The sequence below is a fragment of the Urocitellus parryii genome, chromosome 15 (genome assembly GCF_045843805.1).
Source record: "Urocitellus parryii isolate mUroPar1 chromosome 15, mUroPar1.hap1, whole genome shotgun sequence".
In the NCBI taxonomy this organism is placed as follows: domain Eukaryota; kingdom Metazoa; phylum Chordata; class Mammalia; order Rodentia; family Sciuridae; genus Urocitellus; species Urocitellus parryii.
This window is the reverse complement of record NC_135545.1, coordinates 8,469,492-8,480,159: the sequence shown is the minus strand read 5'-3', so window position 1 is coordinate 8,480,159 and position 10,668 is coordinate 8,469,492. Positions and strand designations below refer to the sequence as shown.

The 10,668-nt window shown below is 51.8% G+C and overlaps 1 protein-coding gene across 2 annotated transcripts; it reads left to right on the top strand.

Annotated features, from left to right (window-relative positions):
* Positions 1 to 4,084: 4,084 nt before the first annotated feature.
* Positions 4,085 to 10,349, top strand: LOC144250412 (calcium-binding protein 5). Of its 2 annotated transcripts, none has more exons than XM_077793219.1 (6): positions 4,085 to 4,147; positions 5,467 to 5,494; positions 5,955 to 6,098; positions 8,077 to 8,186; positions 9,632 to 9,779; positions 10,324 to 10,349. In XM_077793219.1, the coding sequence occupies exons 1-6, from the start codon at positions 4,085 to 4,087 to the stop codon at positions 10,347 to 10,349; spliced, it is 519 nt and encodes a 172-aa protein (XP_077649345.1). The 2 variants fall into 2 exon arrangements, with proteins under 2 accessions (XP_077649345.1, XP_077649344.1); XM_077793218.1 differs by having other exon boundaries at positions 5,464 to 5,494.
* The last annotated feature ends 319 nt before the right edge of the window (positions 10,350 to 10,668 follow it).

Genomic DNA, 10,668 nt, shown 5'->3' with positions numbered 1-10,668 from the left:
AGCTTAGGATTATTATTAGTAACTCCAAATTCTATCAGGTCATTTGAGGAACTTAATCAAGGATCTACTCCTAGGGAAATTGAGAAAAATTTACAGGATGAGTACCTACTTATGACCCAGTCTCCTCAACAGAGATTAATTAATGCACTCAGCCAAAATTTTTGGTAGGGGCACTGACCTTTTCCCCAACCCAAAAGACAGCAGAAAAGATCACTTGGCTCACAGAAGAGCCAATCTGGGTTAGTCAGTGGCCCCTAACAGGGGAAAAACTTAAAATAATCCACGTGTTAGTTGAGGAACAGCTTCAAGCTGGTCATTTAGAGACTATGCTCAGCCCTTGGAACACACCCATCTTTATAATTAAGAAAAAATCTGGTAATTAGAGATTATCACAAGACCTTAGAGCTATTAACCGTGTTATAGAACCTATGGGAGCATTACAATCTGGGCTTCCTTCTCCTACAGCTATGACTTTAAATTATAACTTGATAGTAGTAGATCTAAAAGATTGTTTTTTCTCTACACCTTTGCACCCAGATGACTGGAAAAGGTTTGCCTCTAGTTTCCCAGCAATTAATTTTAAAGAACTAGTCAAAAGACATTGCTGGAAAGTGCTGCCTCAGGGAATGCGTAACAGTCCTACTCTATGTCAGAATTTGTGGCACAGGCTATGACGCCTGTGTGGGAAAAATTCCCTGATGCATATATTATTCATTTTATGGATGACATACTTTTAGCTCATGCTAATTCTGATGTACTCTTAAATTTTTTTGCTCAATTAGAAACTTCGCTTACAGCAATAAGTGCATTGGTTTGTGCATTGCACCTCACAAGGTGCAAAAGACATCTCCTTTTCAATATCCAGGTCATGTGATTGAAGAACACACAATCCATCCTCAAAACTTACAAATAAGAGTCAAGGAGCTGCACACCCTTAGTGACTTTCAAAAGTTATTAGGAGATATCAATTGGCTGAGGCCATCTTTAAAGCTAACTACTTCAGATTTGAGTCCTTTATTCCAGATATTACAGGGAGACCCTACTCCAACTTCTCGTCAGCTCACAACAGAAGCAAGAACAGCTTTGAGGAAAGTTGAAATTGCTATTAAAAATGCTCAACTTACTACAATTAACCCACAAGAGCCTATATATTTATTGATATTTCCAATTGCTCACGCTCCTACAGGGGTGATATGGTAAGCATTGGGAGTTATTGAGTGAATTCATTTAGCCCACTCTGCTCAAAAGTCATTAACTCCTTTTCATGATTTTGTTGCTCAATTAGTGATAAAGGGCAGAACAAGAGTTTTACAACTAGTTGTGACAGAACCTAATATTATAATCATTCCATTTTCTGCTCAACAGAATTATTGGCTCTTTCAAACTTCTAATTTATGACAAGCAGCTTTTGCTGATTTTCCTGATCAGATAGAAAGTCATTATCCTCGTGATAAAATTATTTAATTTGCATTAATAACACCATTCATATTCTCCCAAGGATTGTACGTGCACAACCAATAGATGGCGCACTAACGGTATTCACTGATGACTCAAGGTCAGGAAAAGCAGGTTTTTATATTTAATGCTCATATAGAGGTAATACAAACCTCATATGCTTCTGCCCAATGCAGAACTTCAAGTTCTCATTTGTGATTTATGCTATTTTACAAATGAGCCTATTGATATTTATTCTGACAGCTTATATGCAGTCCGAGTTACAAAAAATATTGAAACTTCAGTTATTGGATATACATCATCACAAGAGTTATTCAGTTTGCTTCATACCCTACAAAGGATGGTGCAAATGAGAAAGCACCCATGTTTTATAGGCCACAAACGGGCCCACACTCATCTTCCAGGGCCCCTGACATCAGGTAATGATAAGATTGATAAATGATGAGAGCAGGTCACAACTGGTCTCTCTGCTTTTGGCCTTTCTCATGGGATTTGCACTGGGGCAGCTCATTTGGCACCTTGACTGCATATCAGAGTGGATGGCATCATGGTCACAGATGCTGTTTTTCAACAAATGTCTTTGTATGACTGTGCACAAGCTTCGCATTCTTTACATCATCAAAATGCTTCTAGCTTACATAAAAAATTTAATATGACTAGAGAGCAAGCTTGTCAAATTGTCACTGCCCCCCGTGTGTTAGACACACTCCATCTTTACCATCTGGGGTAAATCCCTATGGATTAAAACCAAATCAATTATGGCAAATGGATGTAACTCACATTCCTCAATTCGGTAAGCAATGTTATGTACATGTAATTGTAGATACTTATTCTAGGTTTATCTTTGCTCAAAAGAAGATGCTCAGCATGTTATTTCTCATTGTCTAGCTGCCTTTGCAGCATTAGGATGTCCTTTACAGATTAATACTGATAATGCACTGGCTTATGTTAGTTCTTCTTTTCACCAATTTTTGCCAGGAGTTTCGTATTGACCATAAAACAGGTATTCCTTATTACCCCCAAGGTCAAGCCATGGTGGAACGAGCTTATTTATCTATTAAGCTATAATTACAAAAACTAAAAGGGGGAGATAGAACTAGGATTCCCCCAAATAACCTCAATCATGCTCTGTTTATTTTAAATTTTTTAAATTGTGACTCGAAAGGTCACACTACAGCCGAGCGACACACGTCTTCCACAGCAACAGGCCCTTTAGGCCGAGTTTGGTGGAAAGACTTACAGACTGGTCCATGGAGAGGACCAGATCCAATGATTATGTGGGGCAGAGGTCATGCCTGGATTTTTCCAGAAGGTGCTTTTTGTCCTATTTGGGTACCTGAACGTACCATCAGGCATGGAGGAAATCGAACCAAGATTCAAATGACTGAAGATTGACCTAGAGAAGCCTTCCCTCAAAAGGAAGAAAAACCTCGGAAGAAGAAAAGAAAAGTCAACCAGAGAAACGGAATGAAGGAGGAAGCTAATTTCTTGGAAGGACCTGAAGACTGACATGAATGATTCCACAGCATGGGAGGGCTAAATCCCCAAAGGGGACGGGGACACTCACTGCAGTAACAGCCCTACTGAGCTGCCAGGTACAGGGGAATCAGGGAGAACTTACTGGACATTGTCCAGATCCACCTCTAGTACGCTCCACCTGTCTGGAAGGTGTGTCCTGACTGCCCTTCTCTCCCAAACCATCCTGGACAGAATCCATAAGCAGCAATGCTGGCTCTAAAGGAGAACATCTGGACTGGAACTAAGGCTGACCACTTGTTCTTGGAGCCCTTTGATTTAAGCTAACAGAATTTCTGACCTGGGTGATGAGAGTAGGTCACAACTGGTCTCTCTGCTTTTGGCCACTCTCATGGGTTTGGCACTGGGGTAGCTCTTTTGGCACTGTGACTGCATGTCATAGGGGATGGCATCATGGTCACATTGGAACCCTCACAGGCTCTGTCCCTGCCCACCTTCTATGGACACTTGCCTCCGTGCCCCACTCCCCAGGGGACTCTGCCCCCACAGCAGATGTCCCCTACCCTCCCTGTGTGGACCCCTCACCACCCCTGGCCCTGAGCCCACCATGACTTCTCACATCCTGGCCCCCTCCCTGCTGCCACTGAATTACTCAGGAAGAGCAGGAGGGACCAGAGGAACAGGGGAGAGCCCAGACTGCCCTCCCCACCACTGCTCCCCCTGTCACCAGGCTGTCCCTGCACACGGGTCTGACTGGGTCAGGAGAGCTCTGGGGCCAGACCCTGTCCTCTGCATGTGCCACGGCCCAATGGCCAGGCAGAGAGAGTGGGCACAGGCGATGCAGGTGGACACAGTGAATGGACAGGCGCCTGCCCTAATCCCTACTTTCAAATGCTCTCCAGTGCCATCCTGGGCTGTGTCACAGCCTGAGGTGGCCCTGCCCCCGACTCCCTGCAGCCAGATGGGGAGGCAGGCGCAGCCCTGATCCCTCCCAGCCTGGGCGAGGTCCCCAGCCTTCACAGCTCTGAGACTCAGGCTCGCAGGAGAGGCCCAGAGAGGCAGCCGAGCTGGCACAGGACTGAGCAGGAGGCTGGGCTGCCAGGGACAGGCAGCAGGGCCACCCAGAGGGATAAACCTAGAGCACGCCTGCCCCATGCAGTTCCCCGCGGGCCCCGCCTGCATCTTCCTGAGGAAGGGCATCGCTGAGAAGCAGCGGGTGAGGCCGGGCGACTGGCAGGGCGGGCAGGGAGGTGTGGGGCAGGGGGAGAAGGGGCAGGTGGGCGGCAGGAACCAGGAAGCTCAGAACACAGGAGGGGGCTCTGGGTTCCCGGGGGCCACGGGATGAAGGGGGACAGTAAACTCAGGAGGGGGGCGTTGTGAGGAGAATAAACGGGGGCTGGGATGGTGTCCCTTTCTCTGCTCTGGACACAAGAGGCTGGTGATGGTGACAATGGCAATTTTGGACACTTACCAAGTGCCTGCTGTGTGGCCAGCTCTGTGCAAAGGTCTGCACATTCCTGATGTCATTTAACTCCCAGAACAACTCCGAGGTCCCCGAGACTCTCACTCCCGTGTTACAGGTGAAGAAACCGAGGCGCTGAGACAGGAGTCCTTTGCCATAAGCCCCCAGGGAGGAGGTGGCAGGGCAGGCGGGTCCATTCCTGTGCTTGCGACTGTCAGGAAGGGAAGGAAGGACAGGGTGGACAGAGATGAGACTGCACAGAGGACAGCAAGAGAGACACTGGGGGACGGCCAGGGAGCTAGAGGGTGGAGGCCAGGCTGGTGGAGCCTCTAGGCTCTCTGCAGGTGTCCAGGCCACGTCCAGCAGCGGGTCGGGCAGTGAAGGGCAGACGCTCGCAGAGGTGCAGGCCCTGGTCCTGCTGGCACTCAGTGGCCCTCCTGAACACCACTGAGCTCTGGTCCCACCCCAAGGGACTCTCCCTCTTGGGAGGAAGGGGAGGCAGGTGGGGACAGCAGTGGTGTGCCCTGGAAAGACTTCTGACCTGGAGTCGGGAGCCCTGGACTCGAGCCTTGGGGCTGGAGTCTAGTGCCACACGACCTCAAGGGTCACTTCCCCTCCCCTGGTCGGGGACCTGCTGTTTCAGAGCTGTGTGACCTTCAACAGCTTCCTCGACCTCCCTGTTCTTGAGCATCTTCATGGGTAAGATGGGAATGATACCTGGTCTCCCTCCCAGAGTCGTCCTGAGGTTTCAATGCAAGGAGCCCCAGCAGAGCCAGCCTCTGACACCTGGGCTGGGACAGCAAATCCCACCCTGTCCATCTGGGGAGGCTCGGACTCCACGTGCCATGGAATGTGTGTCTGGGAAAGAGCAGATCCAGGTTCAAGTACAGGACAGAGGAGTGAGGGGATGGGAAGGAGGCAGAGCAGAAGCTGAGGAATGGGAGTTGGGGAGGGAGGAGGAGCTGAGGGAGGAGGAGAGGTGAAGGGAACAGGGGTGTGGAGGACGGGGCCTGCTTGAGGAGCGCAGGACCCTGACCATTTCTCTACCTTCCCTCCCTGCATTCCCTCAGGAGAGACCCCTGGGGCAGGATGAGATCGAAGGTAACAGCTGCCCCCAAATGCCCTCACACCCCAGGGACCTGCTCTCAGCTCTGTCTGTGTCACCTCCTCCCCTGCACACCTCACAGCCCTTCCTGTCCCCTCCACTGCACACTGAGGCCTCCCCAGGGCAGCTAAGTGCCGGGGAGTCCTTAGCGACATGCCCGGCCCACGTCTCAGAAACCCGGGATGAGCGGAGCCTTAAAATGAGGCCAAAGCTGTGGGTCCTCCTCCTGGGGTTCTGAGGGCTCTCCACCGACCCTGAGGATTGGGGGCTCAGTGAGCAGCTCGGAGCCGTCCCCCCTGCGGGCGCCTTTCCCACTCACTGCTGTTCCGCGGTGCTGGGTTTTATGGTGTATTCCCCTTGAGTCTCTGTCACGGCCTCAGCCACAGTTTCAAGGAATGCCACTCTTCCCCCCGGCTGTTTCAAGTTCCTCCAAAGTTCTTCTCTCTTCACTTTCAGAGCTCCGGGAAGCATTCCTTGAGTTTGACAAGGACAGAGATGGGTTTATCTCCCATAAGGATTTGGGGAATCTCATGAGGACAATGGGTTACATGCCCACGGAGATGGAATTGACCGAACTGGGCCAGCAAGTCCGAATGAACTGTGAGACCTGGGGAGGAAGGCAGGGCTGGGCTGGGCTCTGCTGAGGGAGAGACTGGGGATCAGGGGGAGGGGGAGTCTGTGGGGATACAGGGGGCTACGAGGATTGGGGTGTAGAAAAGAGCATCCAGACTGCTCCAGGGAGGTGGTTTTTGAAGTAGTTGGAGGGGCCTTGGAGAGACAGGTCTGGGTGCAAGTCCCAGTTCTATGATTTGTCAATGAAAGTCATTCTGAAAAGTGAAGTTATCTTGGGTCTCAGGTCCCTGGTCTCTGAGAGAAGGCAGGACACTCCTTACCTCATGGTGCCATGGGAAGGACGGGATGAGGGTACTCAGGCAGGCCAAGTTGTAGTCCCCACAACTTCTGATTAAGTGTGGTTTATCACTGTCACCACTAAAGGTCTATCCAGGGAGTGTGAGGTTGGAGCCGTGCTGGATGTCAGCAATGAGCTCGGATTTGGACCTAATGGTGGTGAACTCGGGGGCCCTCAACCACTGAGCACATCCCAGCCCTAAACTATATTTTATTGAGAGACAGGGTCTCACTGAGTTGCTTAGTGCCTCGCTTTTGCTGAGGCTGGCTTTGAGCTCACCCATCCTCCTGCCTCAGCTTCCCGAGTTGAAAAGGATCGATTTTTAAATGGAGACCAGAGGTACTTTGAGACTGAAACTGAAGTAAAATTGCTACTGGTTTGCTTCTGGGCATGTAACTGAGTTAAGGTGGAATTCAAGGTGATAATGGTGTGCTCAGCCCTCTGTGTATCTGCAGATTCAAACAAGTGCAGATGGAAAACATTTGGGAAATAATTGTGTGTGTACTAAACATGTTCAGGCTATTTTTTCTTCTTGTCATTGTGCCCTGAACAACACAGTATAACACTCAGAGAGCATTTCCACTGTGTCGGGGCCTCTGAGACATGCCCCGCCCACGTCTCAGAAACCTGGGAGTGAGACAGGAGCCAAAGCTGTTGGTCCTTCTCCTGGGGTTCTGAGGACTCTCCACCAACCCTGAGGATTGGGGGCTCTCAGTGAGCAGCTCAGAGCTTAGAGATGAGGTACAGCATATGAGAGGTTTGCGTAGGTTACATGCAAATACCATGACGTTTTGGAGATGGGACTTGACCGTCTGCAGATTTTGGCATCCATGGGGGTTCCTGGAACCACCCCCCAGTGGATGCCAAGGCACGACTGTATTCGTATGTGGAAGAGCCTCAGGTGCACATGTCACTCACTCCCTCTTTACAGATCCACAGAGGAGGGAACAGGGGTCCTGACCATGCTCAAGGTTGTGCAGTCAGTCAGTCCTGTCCCCATACGTGCCTTGTCCACCAGGTTCAGGTTCGAGGGACACAGGGCTTGAGCTGAGTGAGTGAAAGATAAGGGGGGTTCACCCAGCCACAAAGAAGAATGAGACTCGTGCATCTGCTGGTAAATGGATGAACTGGGGAACACCGCGCTCAGTGACAGAAGCCAGCCTCGGAAGGCCAGGGGAGAACGTGTTCTCTCACAGGGAAATGTGTGGGGAGGGGATCCCATGAAACAGAGGGGACATCAGTGGGGTAGGGGGTGGAGGGAGGGAGGAGGGACAGGAACAGGGAAGAACCGAGGAATGAAATGACCAGATGATGCGTATGTGCACATCCCACTCTGAACTCCACCTTTATGTGCACCCGTAGAGCACCCACCTAAAAGTCAATAAGCAGAAGGATCCAGGAGAGGAAGGGACCCGGAGGAGGGAGGAGGGCAGGTAGAGAGGAAGCACTGGGGACCGAAAAGGAGCAAACTACAGTCCAGGCATGAGCATGTCGAAACTAACCCACGAGTGTGTGTGGCTGCCATGCACTAATAAAAGTGCAGAACAGAAACCCGTGGACAGCGGGGACCTGGGAGCCGCTCTCTTTCTGCAACTGACTGGAAGGGAGAAGCCAGGGATTGGAAGGTCAGGGCATGGAGTCCCACTAACCCCTCCCTTTCTGCCTCAGTGGGGGGCCGTGTGGACTTTGACGACTTCGTGGAGCTGATGACCCCCAAGTTGCTTGCAGAAACGGCTGGGATGATTGGTGTCCAGGAGATGCGAGACGCCTTCAAGGAGGTCAGTGAAGGGGTCCATGGGGCTGGGGGTGGTCTAGGAACTGTTCACGTCAGCACCATGGACAGGGCCCACCAGAGGGCCGCCCCCTGCCTCCTTGTTTTGGCCCAGCCCTAGTGGGATGGAGAGGGCCAGGGCCTCCCGCTTGCTAGGCCTCCACCATGAGCTGCCCCCCAGCCCCTCACCTTTTCTTTAATGTAGCTACTAGGAAACTCAGAATCCCTGAGAGGCTCCCGATGCACTTCCCCCTGGACAGAACTGCTCCAGGAAAGTCCCATCCCAGGAGAGGACACTGCACACACCAGGAGGCAGGACGCTGTGTCTGAGGAAGGGTGACAAAAGGGTGACAGCGAGAGCTGGAAAGAGCATAGATGGATGTCGTGGAGACTCAGAGTTGTGGAGGGCAGGGCCCATCACCTGTCGTGGACTGGACAGGAAGCCACCAGGGGGAGTGACAGGATCTGACTTGTCCCCTATGTGACTGTGAACACGGAGCCTGACGTGCAGAGGGGAGACCCTGGCAGAAGCAGGATGGCAGCCAGGGACCCCTGCAGGCTGCCTGGGGAGTGCAGGCCAGAGGGGCCGTGGCTGGAGCCAGGTCAGCAGAGCTGAGGAGCATCCCTGGCCCCTCTGTGTGCACTGAGGAGAGGGCATAGTAGGCTTTCTGGGAGGTGGTGAAGGAGCAGGGAGAAGTTCTGGAGGTCACTGATTGATTGGGAAACATGTGTCAAGGGCCTGGCCTGTGAACATGCTGGTCCTTGTGTGCCTGGACTATTTCACCAGCATGACGTCCTCTGGGTTCATCCACGAGACTGCATTTCAGGATTTCCTTCTTAAGGCAGAACCACATTCCACCGTAGTGTGCAGCACACAGGAGAGGTGCACAGGAGTCCAGGAACAGAAGGCCTCCAGAAAAACTCATAGGCACAGACTGCAGCCAGCTGGCTGCCAGGACCTGGGCAGAGGGGCAGGCGGGCTGTCCTTTCATGGGTCTCAGAGTTTCAGTTATGGAGATGACTGAGTTCCACTCACCTACAGACTAACGGTCTGTATTGGGCATCAAAAACTTAATAGAGCAGATCTCATGTTCCACATCCAACAAACTGAAATCTAAGGGGACAGGGAATGCCTTGGAGGCAAGGTGACACATGCTGTGCTGATTGGTGTGGTTTCATGAGGGCATGCCTCTGTCCAACTCATCAGAGGGCACGGGTTAAGCCTGCTTAGCTATCTGCACATCAATTATATCCCAATAATGCTGTCTAAACAGAGGGAGAGGGGTGTGCAAACCTGGGAGGAACCCTTGACCTTGAGGTGCTGATATTCTCCAGTAAGATGTGCCTGAAGCCCTTGGCCTGGCTCTAGTGATCCATGGACACTGTCACCCTGTCACCGTTGCTCTCAAGGTCGGTGCTGCTCATCCAGCCCCCTCTGCTTCTGTTCATCAGTTCGACACCAATGGAGATGGGGAGATCACACTGGTGGAGCTGCAGCAGGCCATGCAGAGGCTTCTGGGAGAGAGGCTCACCCCCCGGGAGATCTCCGAGGTTGTCCACGAGGCCGATGTCAATGGAGATGGCACCGTTGACTTTGAAGGTGATGTACAGGGGTGGGCTCGGCAGGGATCCATTTCCCTCTCCCCGTGTGGCCTTCCGGGACAGGTGGAGGGTGAGGGTGGGAAGCAGATCTGCAGGCCAACTGCAGGCCAACCCCAGGCCAGAGGACAGGGGGACCTCAAAGCAGGGCGGGGCCAGCAAGTTCTGGTGTAGAGTCACAGCGAGGTCACGTGCAAAGGGTGTCCTGTCCAGGGTTCACCAGTCACTGTCCAGCTGACTCAGGCTCTGGGGCTACCTTCACGGCCCAGCCTCCTGACCTGTGAAGAGGAATCCCCCTGAGACGGTGGAGAGGGTGACATCAGACCCTAACATTGGCCATTCATGGAACACTGTGTCCCACAAGCCCTGTGTCGTTTAACCATCTTAAAAGCACAGGGGAAAGAGTGAGCCTACGACTCCCGTCTTACAGATGAAAACACGGAGGGTAGAGGGTTAGGTAATTTCTCTAAGGTCAACATAGGAAGTACTCAAAACGCTACCCTGTTTTTTACAACGAGGCACCTCACCGGGGCTTTTCTTTGCAGAGTTTGTGAGGATGATGTCCCGCTGAGGATGTCCTGGGGCCCAGATGCTCCCCACCTGGTCAACATGGATCCCTTGCTTGCTGAGGACCCAATCCCCATGACCCCTTGAAGGACGGAGTGGGAGGAAGGAGGGTAGCCAATGGCCTTGCAGCTGCATGGATTGAGGTTAGACTGAAAGCACCAGCTTTGCCAGATGGGGATGGAGTGGGGTGCCTAAGGAATGAGATTCAGGAGGTGTGGAAATGGGAGTGGGACTAAGATTCAGTTGCCATTCCAGAAATTCCAGAGGTTAATGAAATCTTTTTCTTACACATAGCCCTAAACCCCTGTGACCTGCCAAAATCT

What these genes read in the sequence shown, in the direction of transcription:
- LOC144250412 (XM_077793218.1), top strand. Translation starts at nt 4,085, where the DNA reads ATGCAGTTCCCCGCGGGCCCCGCCTGCATCTTCCTGAGGAAGGGCATC. An exon ending in GGGGCAGGATGAGATCGAAG is followed by an intron (nt 5,495 to 5,954) that starts GTAACAGCTGCC and finishes CTTCACTTTCAG; the next exon opens with AGCTCCGGGAAGCATTCCTT. An exon ending in TGGCACCGTTGACTTTGAAG is followed by an intron (nt 9,780 to 10,323) that starts GTGATGTACAGG and finishes TTTTCTTTGCAG; the next exon opens with AGTTTGTGAGGATGATGTCC.